The following is an 18,540-nucleotide window of genomic DNA, read 5'->3' on the forward strand; positions in this document are numbered from 1 at the left end:
TTGGACATAAATGAGAATAACATCGAACTTTAAAAAAAAAATGGGGATGGAAGATGACTCAGCAGTGAATAGCACTCGCTGCTCTTGTATGATTCCTAGCACCCATGTTAGAACCCAATGCCTATTTCTGGCCTCTGCGGGTACCTGAGCACCTGTGGCAGACACTCACACATATGCATACACAGATAGGAAGAAATATGCTTTGTTTCTCAGGGGTTGGGATGTATAACCCAGAGAAACCAAAAGGAGCTGAGCAATACTAGCAGCCATGAGAAAAGCTGCCCCAAGGGCTGAGCCACCCTGCCTACTGCCTCCCCCATAAATATTCACACCGCACTAGAAATAAATAAATGAAAATTTAAGCACAAACAAGCGAAAACAAGAGGTAACTTGTAATGGGAATTGTGGTGCAGCCCTATAATCCTAGCACTTGGGATGGCAGGAGGATCAGAAGTTCAAGGCCAGCCTTGGCTAAATCCTGAGCTTGTACAACATGAAACCACTTTCAATAAAATTCAATAAAATAAAAGGCTAACTCGACCACTGCCACCCTTTATATTTTGTCGAGACAAGGTCACGCTCCTACGTAGCCTGGAACGGACTATGTAAACTCGACTGGTCTCAAATTCACAGAGATATGCCTGCCTCTGCCTCCTGAGTGGTGCTGGCATTAAAGGAATGGACCAGCACACCCAGCCAAAGGACCCCCTTTCTGAAGTAGTTGCCTACCCAGTTAACTTTTCTTCATGATATTTATAAGAATCAGAATATTTTTGTTTGTTTTGTTTTTCGAGACAAGGCTTCTCTGTGTGGCCCTGGCTATCCTGGAACTCATTCTGTAGACTAGGCTGGCCTTGAAGATTTGCTGCCTCTGACTCCCCAGTGCTGGGATTAAAGGAGTGTGCCACTATGCCCCAGGAATTTTAACCAAAGCACAAACATCCACTCTTTTTTTTTTTTTTTCTTTTTTTGGTTTTTCGAGATAGGGTTTCTCTGTGGTTTTGGAGCCTGTCCTGGAACTAGCTCTTGTAGACCAGGCTGGTCTAGAACTCACAGAGATCCGCCTGCCTCTGCCTCCCAAGTGCTAGGATTAAAGGTGTGTGCCACCACCGCCCGACCAAACATCCACTCTTAAAGCAACATAAAGACCAAACAGCATTAGTGTTTTCATTTTCAGCAAACTCAAGCGCCATCACTGCTTTACTAACCCTTTTCTTCTCTTCCTTCTCTTTCAGTAAGGTGTCTCTGTCTACCAACTTCACCACTGTTGGCAGTCCTGAAAGCAGAAAGTCAGTTGAGACCCAGGAACTGTGACCTGCCCGCCTGCCAGAGCCTGTTAGCCAAGGCCCCAATACCACTCCTGCATGGGGACCTGGGACCCTTCCTTCTGGTTCACACAGGCAAAATCAATGCCAGGTGAAGAAAATTGGTAAAAAGAAAACAAAACAGGGCCAGGCATCAGATCAGGGGTAGAATCCCTGTCTAGCACTGTCCGCGGCCCAGCAATTCCATACTAGTGTTGCAAAATCACAGAATCAGGGTAAAATGGGAAGGCCTTGCCTGTCTGGAGTCATCAAACTCAACCCAACATTTTAGCAGGTGTGGTGGTTCACCCCTGCAATTCCAGCACTTGGGAGGCTGAGGTAAGGGACTTCCATGAATTCAAGCCTAACCTGGGCTACACAGTAAGATGCTGCCTGAAAATGGAAGTAAGAACAGTGCACTTCTGCCATCTTTTCCCTTCCTATCAGGAAAAGAGATACTTAGGTGTGCTGAGCAAACCCTTGGAAGGAAATGTGCCGAGAGTTCAAGTCAGCCATTGCTGTTAGGCACCTTCAGACAAGCACAGGGGCCTGGACAAGCTCTTTGTTCCTACTCTGTACAAATCGTTGAATATTAAAAAGTTAGAAGGAAGCAGGGAGCCGGGCGATGGTGGCGCACGCCTTTAATCCCAGCACTCTGGAGGCAGAGGCAGGCGGATCTCTGTGAGTTCGAGACCAGCCTGGTCTACAAGAGCTAGTTCCAGGACAGGCTTCAAAGCTACAGAGAAACCCTGTCTCGAAAAACTAAAAAGAAAGAAAGAAAGAAAGAAAGAAAGAAAGAAAGAAAGAAAGAAAGAAAGAAAGAAAGAAAGAAAGAAAGAGTGAATAAAGGTTAGAAGGAAAAAAACATTTCTGTGTAGCAAAAGGCCCAAAAGTCAGAAAGTACATGGTGAGACTGGGGTATATACACTACAGCTTGTCTCCCTAAAAGTGTGAGAGAAGGCTACAAGTAGAAAATGAGCAATGCCTGCCCTGGTCCTTGGTGGAAATGAACATGTCACCACAATGAGTAGTGAGCTAGGCCTCCTGGAAGAGATGGAGGTAAGGGGACACCTGCTCTGCCTAGGATTCTTCAGCCACACATGAAAGTACCAATGCCCTGGTACCTCTAGACTACCGCTGTGCCACATGCCTCCCAGCATCCTTCTCACCACCTACCTATACCTAGCTGCTTTCCCTGTCCATAGGGAGCAGCTCAAGGAATCACCTACCTTCATGGTCTTCAAACCGCACCCCGAGCTCAGGTAGGATGTCATCCCGGAGAGCATCACTGAGCTGAAGAACCTCAAGGACTGTAGGCAAGAAAGAGCAACTCCCTTAGACTACAGAAGGCCTAGGCCCCCAAACCCAAGCTTCCTCCAGTGCTGGCAAGTGAGTACTGGCTGCCAGATTTGGAGAGAGGATAGGGAAGACAGGAGGCTACCCATGCCACCCCCACCCCTACAGAAGTCCAAGGTCCCACAGCCACTCTCACGGTGAGCCCACAGGGTCCAACAAGGACAGTGAGATGTTCTAACATTGCAGCCCAGGGCTGGGAGCCAGGACCTGTCTGAAACACTCTGTGGACTGTTCCCAGAGATGCTGAGCAGGGAGAAGTCAGACTGCCTTGAGCCATTGCCCCACAATGACAAAGCCCTATAACTGGTCATCACTAGCCCGGCTCAGTACTGAGGCCACGTTCCCTCATGCAGGACTCCAGGCCAATGCTTCACATATCCAAGGTCTTTGCCTTGAGTCATCCTGATGTCCTGAAGGACTCTTCCTTCCCCTAATATTGTCACCTCACCAGGCCTACCCCAGCAGTTTTGTGCATGTGTCTGAGGACTGAGAGCTACAGCTCTGAATGCCCTGCACTAAATCAGACTGTAGTGGAGTGACAGGTGTCCATTGTCCCAGCTGGGGTCCCTCTAGCTGCTGCCTGCCTCATTTAGAGATGTCAGCCTAGTCTGACCACCAGGAACAGATATGGACAAGAAAAGGAACCCGCATACAAGCACATGGATGACACTGGATCTGGCTCAGCAGGGAGCTCGGTGAGCCTGGTCAGAACTGGCTCAGTCACAAGACATGGCTACCCCAAGGTTGAACCACAACAAACAGGAAAGACTGAAAGCCAAGAGCAGGAGACAGAGAAGCTGAGCAGGGGAGCAGGTGGGAATCAGAGGACTGTGGGTGTGGTCACTGAAGGCTTAAACATTTCTGGCCTCTGAGTCAGTTTCTCTGCTGGGCTAGGACTTTCAGTAACCAGATGCATTACCCTCTCTGTGGTGGGTTAAAGGGTAGATACTGGAAGGCCAAGAGCTCAAGGAAGGGACTGGACTTTGTAAGGTCAGCCCCATGGTTCACAGCAGACACTACACAGATTCCCAATCTGCTCAGGCTGAAACTCTAATTTCCCTTGCACTTAGGAAATAAGAATCCTAAAGCTTTTGATCCTAGACGGTCTTCTAGCCTCAACAGATCTGCTTTTCCCTGAAGGAAATGCACCCAAGGGTGACCACCTCACAGCTGTGCAGGGCATGGGTCAGTCAGGCTGCCGGTCCTCTTGCAGGATCTCCTTAAGAGGCAAACTGTTTAGAAATGTGGACATCTGCAGTCTGTGGGCTCCCTTCCAAGTTGGCTTTAAAAATGACAGAGAGGCTGGGGAGTAACAGCTTAGTGGGTAGAAGGGACTTGCTACATAAGCACAGAGATTCATATTCAAATACCGGCACCCATGGAAAAAGGCAGGCACGGTGTTGTGAGCTTACAGCCCCAGCACAGGAGAGACGGAAATAGGGAGGTCTCTGGTGCATGCTGGCCAGTCAGCCATGCTGAATCAGTAACTCCAGGTCCCAGTGAGAGAATCTGTCTCATAAGGTGGATGGCTCCTAAACTTGACCTCTGGCCTCCACACACGTGTGAAAAGGCACACGCAAGTTTTTTAAGTGGAAGAGGAGGAGAGAAAGGTAGAACTAGAAAGGTAGAAACAGATACTGATCCAGAAAGTAGGAGGTAGGAAGCCAGAACCTGTGCTGCTGGTCAGGAGCATGGCTTAGCGCGGGCCCCACAAAGAAGCTGGCATCTTCTTAGTACTTGCCATAAGGGACCCAGGTGCCCTATACTCCCACTCCCATGGGCAAGCCTAGAAAACCAAAATCCACTTCCATTGAGTGCCTGGCGTGCTGACCTCGGCAGCACCATTCACGACTATCAAACAAGGAACAATGAGAAAGTAAGAGCTATGGACAGGAGCTAGCAATCCACTGAGCCTCGAGAGTGAACAGAACAGATGCCAGCTGTGGCATGGACAGACAGACCTCAAAGACGCCATGCTCCATGACAGGCTGCAGTGGGGCAGTCTGCGCAGCCACAGCAGCACTGTGTGACAGTGAGGGGCGCACACAGGATTGATGGGTGGTGGAGCTGCACAAGAAAGCTGCACCAAATGCAGAGAGCTGATCTAAAGATTGCTTTTGTTACACACTATCCACCTTGATAAATTATATGCCTGTCGGAGTCTAGTCCCTTACTGGGAGAAGCCTGGTGCTGACACCTACATGACACAGAGGACACAGCGAGGCTTCTGGGATCCCCAATGCCATGGAAGTTTGGGTTTGAATCTAGCTGCTGAGTCTGGGGCCAGGATGGAAGTCGACTAGAGGACTGCGCAGAAGAGGCTCTTTTGAGTTAGAGGCCGCCCTTGCCTTGTTGGACAAGGTTCCAAGTCAGGGTACCTCCCGGGGATACCGGTGCCAGCAGCAGGAGATTCCCATGGCACAAATGATGGTGTGGCTCTTGGCACCCTGAGTAATCCTGTGTCTCTCAAACCATGTACCTCCTCACTTTGGCGATGAAGGGATGGGTGTGCACAGACAGCCTGGCTCCACCATGCACCAGGCCAGGTAGAGACATGACTCTAGCTCCGGCCCCAGCACGAGCTTTTCCAAGCAACCTGAGACTGCAGCAGGATAAGCCACTCGTGGGTCACCGGGAACAGAAAGGAGACCCAATGCAAGCCAAAGGGCAAGTGCATGCTAGCTGTGAACAGTCCTCTATTCTGCCTCTGTTTAGAACAAGAGCTATGCAGACTCCTGGACCTCAGGACCAAGGAACGGTTCTGCCTGAGATGTTCTAAGTCACAGGAAACTCTGACCTAGTACAATGCTGCCCTGAAGGGCTAGTGGAATAAAACAGGTTCAGATAGGCATGAAGCTATACACACTTAAAGAACAAGGCAGTTATCCCAGGGAACCCAGCAGAGGGTGAGCAGCAAGGGCGAGGTACCCAGCATGGGGCCTCACCTTTTTTCTCTCGGGCAATCTTCCGCACGCCTTCTCTGAATTCTGACAGTACCTGCAGGTAGGGCATGACGGTGGACTCGAGCTGTGGAAAGAATGACTCTGAGTCACAAGAGCCGTTGCTGTATTTGTAAAAGAATACCTAGCAGTTCAGTGGATGTGCCACAGGTTACATGCCGCTGTATCCTGTGTCCAGAAGCCCACAAGTCCTTGTCATGTCGGGGTAAGAGAGTTACATGTGCTAGAGCGGAGTTAGACCCTATCTACAGCCCTCTTGGACAGCTTGAGGAAGCTAGTCACCATAATACTGACCTCAGCTCCTAGTACTTAATAAAGGTGATGTGAGCCAGGGAGAAAAAGAAAAGCACCTTTGGGCTTCAAGCTGGATACCTTCAGCAGACACTACTCTGTCCACTGCTGACACGTGTGTTTTCCTCAGGACAGACACAGTTGTCAGACACCTATCCTATCCGTCTCCAATGGGTTGTCGGGATGCACTGACCATTTGTGGTCACCTGTGGGCCTGCTGAGGGCTAGTCATCTTATTAACTTACACACACACTAATCGCTGTACAAAGGGCCACTACCTCCAATGACACTAAGGATAAAACCAGGGGACCTAGAGCCACACCTGGAAAGACCCAATCAGGAATCTGAATTTATAACCATCTTTCAGTGTATTTCTCTATCTCCAGGACCAAAAAGGTCTGGGACTTCTAATCAGGATCTTCCTGTGTCTCAATTACATAACAGCTCAAGAACCAAGAAAAGAAAGTGGTAGAAACAGTGGCTGGAAGGAGAGACCTGAAGTCTGAGCTAAGTAGGCCTGACCTTCCACCAAACAGACTGAGGGAAACTGACTCACTATGGCAGCGGCTCTGGACTTCTAGAGTGGAATTAGACCTTATCTCTAACCGCCTTGAACAGCTTAAATAGGCCAATCACCACACCACCAACTTGGCTCCCAGTACCCAAAGAGGCCTCTTGACAGAGGGCAGGGTCTGTCTCCAACAGTTCTGGGGCTGATATCCTGCTGCCTGGCTTCTACCTGAGTAGGAGAGGTTTAGGCCCAAGTCAGCCTCTCTGGCTCACACAGCACTTTTAACCTGGAAGTCACCCCTGATCTTCACAATGGGAGCCGTGGGATAGGATGAGTGGCCTCACAGGCTTACCACGCTCATTAGTGGCTGCTGTTTCCTATAAGTCAACTTCAGGGGCTAATGAGACCATCTGGGATGTATAATGTGACATACCCTAAGATGCCTCCCAGGCACTGCTGGAGACGAAAAGCTACTTCTAAGTTCAGAGGCAGAATGATTTCCATGGGAGCTATGTCTTGTTTTCTGCTTTCAGAGAAAAGAGCGGGGCTGGAGAGATGGCTCAACACGCTAGGGCCTTGCAGAGGATCCAGTTCCTAGCACCTATATCACTACCAGCTCCAGGGACTCTGATGACCTCGTCTGAGGACACCTGTAATCATATGCATACACCCCGCCCCCAGATACACACAATTAAAAAGAAAGCTGGCAGCATGTTTGTTAAGAGGACAGAGGAGCTTTGCATGAATTTCTAAAAAGCTCCAGCCTCCAGCAGTGATTCCTATCAGCAAAGTCCAGAAGCCACCACCCCAAAAACAGCTCACTCTGAGACTAACAGACCTCTTCCTTCATGGGACTCGGCGTTGACAGCCCTGTGAGGAGGAGAGACCACTTGGCTGCTCTTCGGGAGGAAGCAGCGCTGAGACAGCTTCGTCTTGCCATGTGTACTGAGCTACTGTTGGCATTAGCACAGCAGATGCTCCGTCTAAATATTTATATCCGCTGTCTTAATTCTGTAATTAAAGAGCACTCTCCGCAGAAGGAAGGCGGAGGGGAATCTTAAATGAGTTGTCCTCAGCTTGCAGAGGACAATTCCTGACACGTGTGTCTGTCAGCCCACTAGACCTGCAAATGCTGAAGCCAGCAGTGGACATGGGTCTGCTCTAACAGGGGCTTCCTTGTATGCTTAAGAATGGTACATGGATGCTCTATGGGACCATGGTTTTCCATTTTCTTGGCACTGGCTGCTGGAACAGAGGCCTGGGCTATGTGGTGGGCTCTGAGAACTGGACCTAGCCTGGCACGGGGTTCTGCCCAGTTCTGAGTGGCAGAGGGAGAGTGGGAATTCCCCCAAGATACCAGTGTGGTATGTGATCACATGACCTTTCAGAATATGCCCACTGATTACAGCATCCACACTCCACATTCTCAGGTTGAATACTCGGAGGAAAAACAGTTGTGTGTTTGTACTGAACATGTACCATCATTCCCCAAACTACACAATGTAACCATCTGCACAGCATCTATAACACAGGATTATAAACAACCTCCAGGTGACTTAGAATTTCCAGAGCAGGACTGAGGAGACAGCTGTTGGGAAAGTGCTCCTGGGAAAGCATAAGGACCTGAGCTTGATTCCCACCACCTACATGAAAAAGCCAGGGTGATGGGACACGCTTATGATCCCAGTGCCGGGGGTGCAGACAGGTGAATACCTGGAGCTTCATGGTAAAACAGTCAAGCCTAATAGTTCCAGGTCAATGACAGACCTGGACTCCAAAAACAAGGCAGGTGGCTTCTGAGGCTGACCTCTGACCTCTCTCACACACACACAAAGACACACAGGCAGACATGCATACAGAGAATTACTGTGAAAAGAAAGGTGGTCTCGAGGTATTGCAGACAGGGGAGAATCAGAGGGGGGCAGCAGTGGGCCACTTGGGGATCCTTTTGGGCACTCTACTTACATTCAGGTTGGTTCCAGGTCCACCAACTGGGAAACCCAGGGGGCTCTCCTCCTCTATGGCCCCAAAGATCTGAGGGAAGAAACAGATAGGACTTAAACTGTAGGGTGAAGAAGATATATATATAGAGGTGAGGTGTCACCTATGGCCAGTAGCTCAAGAACTGTCCTGTCGTCTCTGGGGACAGACATGTGGGTCCCCATGACTGGTTGCGGAGAAACAGGAAAGAGCAGCCATCAAGCCTAATAACCGCATCCCAGGGTACCTGCATCCATTCACAATGTGCCCTGGCTCAGAGCTACAGATCCAACCCTCTTCTAGCTAAAAGTCACCAGAGACTAATGACAAGGACAAAAGGGCAAGGCAGGGAAGGTCCCTCTGGCCTGGGAAAGAGTGCTGTCTCAGGGTATGGTAGCCTGGAGCCAGAATTTCTCTGCACAAGACTTGCTCAGAGTCAAGGTCTTATCACTGGCCTTGGCTTAGCAGGGACCAACAGCTGTGACTACAGAAGGCTCTGAGGCTTTAACCACAGTTCAGAGAGGCCCCAGACCAGGATGGTGTCAGGCAGCTCGGGCAGCCTCCAGCATCACTCAGCAGCTAAGGTCCCCCCATGGGCCCGTCGCCAGGCTCACCTTCAGCATGTGGGTGAGGTACATGGCAATGTTCTCCAGCAGAGCCCGGTTGGGCCTCCTCCTTTCAGCCTTCCTGGCTGCTATGTAGAGGTTGCACTGACTGACCAAAGCCCGCATCTCTTCCATGGCAGTGCGCGTGTCAATGTTATCACACAGGGCTTCATGAACTGCTGTCTTCTTGTCATAGAAGCTGAGTAAGAAGAAAAATGAAAGCAATGGTCAAACCTGATGCTCCACCACAGCAGTTCTCGAGCCCAACAATCAGAATCACTGCCATCAGCAGGCACTGCACTTCTGACATATGACAGGGCTGGCCTCATCATCAGTTACAGGACAAGCCATGGCAGAGACCCTCAGTTGGTGGCCCAGATATCTCTCTCTCTCTCTCTCTCTCTCTCTCTCTCTCTCTCTCTCTCTCTCTCTCTCTCTCACACACACACACACACACACACTCTCTCTCTCTCTCTCTCTCTCTCTCACACACACACACACTCTCTCTCTCTCTCTCCCCCTCCCCCCAAGGAAAAGGCTCCACCTTACTTCTTATTGAGCTCCACTTCTTCAGCTTCCCATTTTTCAAACTGGCCAGTGATGTCTACAGGAGCTCGGAGGATGTCTTTCACATTTAAGAAAAACTCCTAAAGTTATAGAAGTCAGGTTAATGGCATTTGAAGAACCTTCTACCTAGAGAGACTTGACATTCTACTGACAAGTTGTCACTTGAGGGGAGATCTGTCAGCACAATGCACACAGGTCCAAAAGACATAGAACACTTCTTCCTTGGGACAGGAACATGACAACTCCCGGGGCAGGAAGCCTGAGTCAGAATGAAAGGTCCCACGTGTGAACATGGCCTTCACTCTGCAGCTATCAGTTCCAGGAAGGGGCACCAAATGGCATCACTGTGCCCTGGCTTACATTAGAAGACCCACACCACTCACAATGCCCTCCACCTCCAGCAAGAACCGGGCACTCACGTTCATGAACTTTTCATACTGAAGTGCAGACTCCATAGTGTTGCTGGAATAGTCCAGTGTGTCTTTCCAAGAGTGCATGAGGAACGCCAGCCGCAGCTGCCGAGCTGGGGAGCAGACACATGGCCGCCATTACTCCTGAGCAGCTGCCGGTGCCTGCACCATGGGTTCCTGCAGGACTTCTGCTTACCTGAGTGTTTCTTTAAGGCATCTTTAATGGTGATGAAGTTTTTCAGTGACTTGGACATCTTGCAGCCTGCTATCGTCAGGTGGCCCGTGTGCAGAAAGTACCTGACCCAACAGTCATTTTCAAAGTAAGCCTGAGGACAAAGAGACAGGAGCAAGGCTTAACTGCTGTAGTGAGGCCTCACCTGTCAGAAGGTTCTGGACAATGAATGCATGGTTGATGTGGGAGTGTCATATATCAATCTGTTGATTTCATTGGTTAAGTAATAATAAACCAACTGTTTGGCCTCATAGCTTAGAACATAGGTGGGCGGAATAAACAGAATAGGATGCTGGGCGGAAGAGGAAGTGAGGTCAGACTCTGCTCTGCTCCCGGAGAGACGCCATGCTCAGCTCTGCCGGATAGACACGATAGCTATGCGCTCTGAGGCAGACGCATGAAGCAGAGACACCATGATGGACTTAGGCTAGAATCTTCCCGATAAGCGCACCTTGGGGTGCTTACACACATCATTAGAAATGGGCTAGTCCAGGTGCGAGAATTAGCCTGTAAGGGTTAGAGTTCATGGGCCAAGCAGTTCTTAAATGAATACAGTTTGTGTGTTGTTATTTCGGGCATGAGCTAGCCAAGTGGCCGGGGTGTTGGGGACGCAACCCCGCCGCTCCTAATACAACACATGGTGTCTTGCTGTGTGCACCATGAATGAGGTACATGCCACCGCTCCTAAGTGGAGGGGGGGGGCGGGCACCAGGGGCTTGAAGGGAACACCCTGGTGACAATGCCAGCAGGATACAACTGGTTTTACCCTAAGCCTGTCTGTTACCGAAGGCCAAGCTGTTACCACTGGGATTCAGACAAAATGATTAGGATACAACTCTCCCTCAGTTCCCAAGATGGAAGTCATGTTCATCAGGAGGCTCTTCCTTCAGGTGCTGCTGCTGTCTCAACAGCAGAGCAGGAAGGACATCAAACTCCCTTTTTAGCACAGCAACCTGTTTTTACCTACCTCTGACTGCGCCAGCTCATTGTCATGGTGGGGGAAACGGAGGTCAAACCCTCCGCCATGAATGTCCATTGAGGCTCCCAGGAGTGTGCCTGCCATAGCGGAGCACTCTATGTGCCATCCCGGACGACCCTAGAGAGACACAAAGGGCCTTGCTGACCACTCCAAACCTGCCCAGGACTTTACTCCTCAAGGAAATGACCTTTAAGACTCTGAATCTCGCTGCAGTGGTTTCAGATCTTCACAGGACAAACTAAAGGAGAATCTATTTATAACAGTTCAAAGTCAGTCTCTGTGGCTGTGGCTTAGCTAAATCCTGGGAATTATTTCTAGATCCCCAAGCACTCAACAAGTGGCAAATAGTCACACACACAATACTTGTCACAAGGTTGTCACATAGTCATCTGGATTTCCAATGCCAACAACATCAACTTAACATGCATAGACACCCAGAGCAGAAGCCTGAGGCAACTAATTGGATTGCACCCACTTAGAGATCAGGAAACCGAGTCTTGAGAAGATAAGCCGCTAACTTAGAGGCCCAGCATCTGTGAGCCTGCAGCTCTTCTTCGCTGCCCTGACACCTGGTCTGGCCCCAGTACCCACCCAATCGCCAGAGCTACCTATTAGAGGACTAAGAAAGCTATGATAGCAGCCTGTGACACCACCACTTCTCACTGTCCCTGATCCCAACAGTGGCTCACTCACCTTTCCCCAGGGGCAAGGCCAGGATGGCTCTCCTGGCTTGGAGGCCTTCCACAGGGCAAAGTCGTTAGGAGAACGTTTCTCACTGAGGCGGTCAGCGGAGATGCTCAGGTCACCTGTGAATGTGAACGGTTAAGAGAAGCGGGCAGGGTCATTTACAGGTGCCTACAGGAGTGTTAGCACCTTACCTCATAGGCACTCTGTGTGTCTATGGCCAATCTTTCTCGTTAACCAATTAACTTGTGACAGACATGAACAGCAATCACTACCTATTAGCTCTTAAGTCTGATTCTGGGCCAGGGTCTCCGCTACTTTGGCAGTCCTAGAGATACACCTGCCTCTTCAGCTCTGAACTCCATATCTGTAGGAGAGATTATTGCACTCTGGGCTGAAGCTAAGGTGTGCGGCTCACTGGTGCACCCAGGGTCAACAACACACATAGCTGCCAGTACGCTGGTTTCCAGAAGAGCGAAGGCATGGATGAGTTGCTGTGCACCACTTTGTGCACAGCACAGGAGGTCAGTGGTGACACTCCTTCTTGCATTCCCAAAGCACCAGGTGAATGCCTCAGTCATGTGAACAAGGTGCCTGCTGGGTGCATTTCCAGGCAGATCCTCTGAGACCCCCAGGGGGTAGTGGAGGGAACCACTAGCCAGAGGCACTTGGACAGCAACACACAAGTAAAAGATGGCTGGAGAGCCAAGAGGATAGCACTGTCACATGAAGTGACATGAAGGACCTGTAGATAGAGCTGCTGTGGAGAGGGGAACTTGGTCCCCAACACGGATGAACAAGCCTATGTTAGGTGAATGGATAGAGCAAACACCTTTTTCCACCCCAGACTTAGGCCCTGAACTGCAAGCATCTTCCTGATCCTTGTATCCAGGGGGTCCTTTGGAAGCCCTGGAATAGGAAGGACACTTGCTAACTTGGGATCTGAATGCAGTTCCATCTTTCAGGAACTGAGTGCCCAGGCTTGATGCCCCTAAGCTGTGGCGGAGGGAGGCACTGCTAGGGCATCCTATAACATCAGCTCCAGATGTGGGACATGTACTGAACGCAGAACACTTGGCAGGACTCCGCCATCACCTCCTGGCCCAGAGACAATCTGGTGTGCTCATCTGCAGAATGAAAATAATCTTTTCAAGAGAAATGCAGATACATGAGGCACTCAGGACAGACCTCAGCCTGGCTCCAGTTCTTCCTGCCGTTCCTCTGTCAGCAAGAAGCAGCCAGAGCCACAGTTCTTGAGGCTGCACATCAGCTCTTTCAGCTGGCCTCTTTTGCACTTTAGGTGGCAGCCAGGTTTTCATGTTTCTGTCTGCGGAGAGCCAGCTTCTAGCTTACAAAGTCCTCCACTAACCTGCCTTTCTTTACCTTTGCTCCTCTGCTGGCTCTCCATGCACTGCCCCTCTCTGCTAGTTTTCTGCCTTACTGCCTGGTTCATTCCTTTCTCTTGGCTTATTCACAGACACACATGCTCGGTGGCCAGCATTACACCTGCCTCCCGTGCCTCTGACACATGCTCAGTGGCCAGCATTACACCTGCCTCCTGTGCCTCTGAGGGACTCAGGAGTAGAAACCTCAGATAGTTTGCCAGTCTCCCATCCCTGGAGCACAAAGGCCTGCAGACTTGCACCTTGGTCGGACAATGAAAGGATTGTTTGGGACTACTCTCAAACTTTCTTCTGTACCCGGCCTGTGGTCTGGGGGCTTAAAAGGAAGGATCCCAGAGGCTGGAGAGACGGCTCAGTGTTTATGAGCACTGGCTGCTCTCTGAGAGGACCTGGCTTCGGTTCCCAGCACCTACATGGCAGTCCAAAACCATCTGTAATTTCAATTTCAGGGGGTCTGACATCCCTATGTTCTGACCTTCTCAGGCACCAGGCGCACATGGTGCTCAGACATATATGTAAGCAAATACTATATACATTAAAAACAAAATTTAAACAGAGAAAGATGCAGTTTGATTCCTTCAACCATGCCTGTTAATACATTTGAAATTTTGTTCCGCTGTTAACCATTGCCTCCCAGCCTCTGTGTTTCTGCAAAGGATGTAAGGCTGCTCTAGGCTGTGTTGGTGTCTGGCCCTGGAGCCCTCTCAGCTTTATCACTATAAAGCCACCTCTTTAATACCGAACACGACACCTATTCACCACCGGACCCAGTATCAATGCTGAACTGGCTTAGCTTCTCTCTTGTCAAGGTTTCCGTGTTTTGTTTGTTGAACTTTTCAATTCTGATTTTTTTTTTGGGGGGGGGGGTAGGGTTTGAGACAGAGTTTCTCTGTTTAACAGCTCTGGCTATCCTGGAACTCACTCTGTAGGCCAGGCTACCCGCAAACTCACAGATCTGCCTCCTGTGTGCTGGGATTTAAGGCATGTGTCACCACCACCCAGATTTTTTCTAATTTTTTTATTTTCTGTTTTTTCAAATTCTGATATTTCTTTAAAATAGAGCCCCGCAGCTGATATTTCTATACAAAGCCTACATTTTCATGGCTAATTCAACCTCTAGAAATAAGGGGTCAGTGGGAGATATATCTGGCATCAAAGTTTCTCCTCATCTTAATGGTGTGCTTTCCCAACGTTGGGTTTTGTGAGACGGTCCTTAGCTTCACTGTGGGTAAAGACTTCTGAACAATGTTGTCATGTGATCCTGCCTGATCCAGGAAAATGCTGACACCCATGTTTAGAACACTTGAAATAAGATCGCTAAACATGGTGCTAAACATGGCTCAGAGGTTGGGAGCACTGACTGCTCTTCCAGAGGTCCTGAGTTCAATTCCCAGTACACAACCATCTGTGATAAGATCTGGTGCCCTCTTCTGGTATGGAAGCATACATGCAGGCAGAACACTGTATGTATACATAATAAATAAATAAATAAATAAAAATAAATCTTAAAAAAAAAAAAAGATCGCCTAACACACATCATTGCACACACATCTAAGTCATATACTCTGTCATAGTAGGGCAGGCAGGCCCTGAGGCCTCCGTGTCAGGTGCTCCATCAGAATAGCTTAGGGCCAGGGCCAGGGCCTCTCTGACAAGTGCCTGCCACAGCAGCTGAAGGCCCAGGACTCTCAGTGCAGTGCTAACTTCTGTTTCTTAAGCGACACCATCTTGAGCAGAAAACCCCTGAGACTCCTTTAGGGGAAGCAGCCTGCTCTCCATGTGTCTGTGAAGTGTACATGGGCACCCACCAGGACCCAGAGGTAGAGACCTGGTGTAGGCTGTGAGTGAGGAAGAGCAGCCTAGCTTTGCTTCCACACATGCTGCAGGAGCTCTTACCTTCCCCTTCCTGAAGAGCTTTCTGGTCCCCAACGGCCTCAGGCACCAGCTTCCCATAGGAGTGCTTTTCACTAGCAGCAAACTTGGCTGTGTCGAAGTAGACTGACCCATTCGAAGCATAGCTGGAAATAAGAGGAAAGGTGCTCTCAGACACACCACAGCACTTATGGGAAAGCCTGGAGGGTCGGGAAGGGCCAAGGACCAAGGCCACCAAGTCTCTGCCCTCTGCAGCAAGTCAGAAGCCAGAGTTGCAAGGGCTGAGTAGGAACAACAGGGATGCCGCCTGAGGCAGAGATGGCCAGCCTCAGTGTCAGGCAGGGTGTCCCACACAGACCCTCTGCTTGGTGCACTGTAGCTCGCAACCTGATATGACACACCTTCTCCTCTCTCTCTCTCTCTCTCTCTCTCTCTCTCTCTCTCTCTCTCTCTCTCTCTCTCTCTGTGCATTCTATCTACTTTGTGATCCTGTCATGGCTCTCCATGTGTCGCTAGCATATTCTAGCACAGGAGTGTCCTCCCTGACCCAGGCTTGCCACTTGGCTGGACCAGTGTCTCCTGCTGCCCTGCAGCCATGTGTCACATGGGGTGAGGTGGCACTGTCACTTCGGAGATAGCTCTGTAGCACACACCGTCAACAGTCCTCTTTTCTCTAGCCTGTGCAGCCAACGAGTAGAGAAGTGACCTGAGGCCAGGTCCAGTAGTGCAGCAGCAGTAGGCGCCAGGGTCTCATCCATAACTCCTAATGTTGGATGTGGGCAAGTTCCCACACGTCAGTCAGCATTTCTAGCATGCTGGGCATGCTGTAGCAGTAACCCTGAGCTGGGTAATGTCTGCACTAAAGTCACAGCCAGGTAATAGGACACATACAAAGGGTTTGAATAGTACCGATGTTTCCAGGGGCCCTGCAGTGTCCAAGCTTACTATCATGCCGCTCTGGCCCCAATGACTTAACCCTGACTCTAAAAGCTTTCAAGCAGAAACAGGGCCAGGTCTTCCTGGTAACAGCCAGGAGAGGCCACTGGGCCACTAAGAATTCTCATTGCTCAGTAGCATGATGTTCCCCACCCTGACTGACTTAGCAGGAAAAGAGACACATGGAAGACAGAAAGACCTTTCTTTCCAGTCTGGGGCCTGCAGGGGGAGGAGCCTTAGGACACCTGAGCATAGGCCTTCCAACATTCAAAAGAATGGCTGTTGGGAGCTAGCTTCCTGACTCAATTTTCCCAGTTAAATGCTTGTGACAATGGCATGTACCATGTATGTCATGAACCATCCTTATAGAAATCCAAGTTCTTGCAGCAGAGCTGGAGTGAAATGCAGAGTTAGTCAGGTGCTGTGCTGAGGAGGGAGGTGTGGCCCCGCATCTAGACTCTCCCCATGGAGCTGACTGGCCTGGCAGGGGAGAGGAGGGGAGGTTTCTCATGCTCACCCGTAACCATTGTCCACAATCTTTTGGACGAAGTTCACAATTTCTGGCACATACTCGCTGACCCGGGTCAGGACATCAGGAGGGAGAACCTGTGGGGACAGAGTCTCAGCGCTTTCTCCCGACCAGTCTCAAGACCTCAGCCTCCACTGAGTACACTCCCTGGAAACCACACGACTGCCAGAATCAACAGCACAGACACAGCATTCCAACTACTTGGGGGACCATGGCAGGAGGATCACAAGTTCAAGACCCACAAGGAAAGCTCATCGAAACCCTGTTTCAAAATAAAAGGAAAGGGCTAGAAAAATGTTTCAGCAGGAAAGGAAACACAGGGAAGACTGAAAGACTTGTCCTTCCCTGTCTGGACCAGCAGGCAGAGGAGGCTTAGGATACCTGACATTGGCCTCTGGGCAGTCATGAAAACTGTGACACGGACTTGTCCTGCCTTCTCAGAGTCCTCATCCCACTTGATCCCCCATTTGCTTGCGTATCTTTTTTTCTTTTTTTTTTCTTTTTGGAGACCAGGGGATATCTATCTGCCTCTGCCTTCCAACTGCTAGGATTAAAGGCTTTTTTATTTTTTGAGGCAGGATCACACAACACAGTTCAGACTGGCCATGAACTTGAGATCTTCCTGCATCTGCCTCCTGAGTGCTGGGAACACAGGAGTGTGTTGCCACAGCTGGCTTCCACTCCAGGTTTCTGACTTCTTTTCTAGGAAGCCCTAAGTGCCAGGCATGGGAATACACACGAGACCACTCAACAAGGAGAAGCATCTCCTCACCCCTCATTCAAGTTCAACGTTTACTTAGCCACTCACCGAGCTTGCAAAATGAAGACACTGTGGATCACAGGCTTTGTGGCTTTACCAAAATCAGAACTTGGAAAGCAGGGCTTGGCCTGAGAAAGCAAGGACCAGGCAATCCAAGACACTCACATTCAGGGCTTCCATGTCTTTGTGGAACTCTTCTTCCCAAAACTTGGGCAGTTTGGAGAAAATAGAATTGTCAGTCACCTCACTGCCACCTGTAGAATCCAGCCAGTCAGAAAGCAAGTCCTTTGCTTCCTCCAGCAATACCTAAGAGAAAGGACATCCACACATGGGCTAGGTTTCATGCAAGCACACATGGCAATATGGCAGGACCGATCAGCACCCTGAGGTCAAAGCCAGCCTTGCAGAGCAGGATCCATGAGTTGCCATCTCCCACTGTTGGTGTGAAAGATGTTCCAACTGTACTCGTGCTGGCTGAGAAAACGACTGTCCTAGCCCTCCTGGGATGAATGTCTTGAACATTCAGCAGTGTAGGGTTGTGAGGCCACTGGCAGTCTGCACTCCATCACAGAAGCATGAGGCAAAGGGCAAAGGGCAGGGAACAAAGAGCAGATGACCAGGCAGAGCAAGGGTACCAGGGAGGACAGAGGACACTGGCAGGAAAGGATTCAGGGAGCCACACAGGTTGGCCCTGCTGTCAGCACTCCTGGAAGTAGCAAGGCAGATCTCTTAAGGGTGCTCACACTCTTCCCCACATGAAGGGGCAGGGGGTACAGAAAACGCAAAAAGAAGCTGGGTGCAGTGGCTCATACCTTTACTCAAAGCACTAGGGAGGCTGAGGCAGGAGCACTATTATGAATTTAAGGCCAGCGTGAACTGGACAGCAAGATCTTGCCTCATAAACAAACAAATGAGGAAGCCAGATGTGGTGGCACACCTTTAATCCTAGCACTCGGGAGGCAGAGGCAGGAGGAGCTCTGTAAGGTTGAGGCCAGCCTGGTCTATATAGTGAGTTTTAGGATAGCCAGGACCGTAGAGAGAGACCCTGTCTCAAAAAAACCCCACAAAAACAAAAAACTAACAACAACAACACAGAAAGAAAGAAAGAGAGAGAGAGAGAGAGAGAGAGAGAGAGAGAGAGAGAGAGAGAGAGAGAGAGGG

General features: G+C 50.0%; 1 protein-coding gene across 4 annotated transcripts in view; it reads right to left on the bottom strand.

Annotated features, from left to right (window-relative positions):
- Cars1 (cysteinyl-tRNA synthetase 1) overlaps positions 1-18,540 on the bottom strand; it is a 56,963-nt gene that overhangs the window by 5,907 nt on the left and 32,516 nt on the right. For all 4 annotated transcript variants that reach the window (XM_050137158.1, XM_050137157.1, XM_050137156.1 and 1 more), the window contains 13 exons: positions 17,545-17,685; positions 16,608-16,696; positions 15,179-15,300; positions 11,889-12,001; positions 11,184-11,312; positions 10,181-10,310; positions 9,994-10,097; positions 9,557-9,654; positions 9,017-9,206; positions 8,388-8,456; positions 5,606-5,687; positions 2,534-2,614; positions 1,209-1,276 (listed from right to left, as the gene is read on the bottom strand). In XM_050137158.1, coding sequence (XP_049993115.1) covers positions 1,209-1,276; positions 2,534-2,614; positions 5,606-5,687; positions 8,388-8,456; positions 9,017-9,206; positions 9,557-9,654; positions 9,994-10,097; positions 10,181-10,310; positions 11,184-11,312; positions 11,889-12,001; positions 15,179-15,300; positions 16,608-16,696; positions 17,545-17,685 — 1,416 coding nt within the window. The remainder of the gene's footprint in view (positions 1-1,208; positions 1,277-2,533; positions 2,615-5,605; positions 5,688-8,387; positions 8,457-9,016; positions 9,207-9,556; positions 9,655-9,993; positions 10,098-10,180; positions 10,311-11,183; positions 11,313-11,888; positions 12,002-15,178; positions 15,301-16,607; positions 16,697-17,544; positions 17,686-18,540) is intronic.

This window comes from Alexandromys fortis, unplaced genomic scaffold, assembly GCF_014885135.2.
Source record: "Alexandromys fortis isolate MF-2015 unplaced genomic scaffold, M_Fortis_MF-2015_v1.1 scaffold_3, whole genome shotgun sequence".
In the NCBI taxonomy this organism is placed as follows: domain Eukaryota; kingdom Metazoa; phylum Chordata; class Mammalia; order Rodentia; family Cricetidae; genus Alexandromys; species Alexandromys fortis.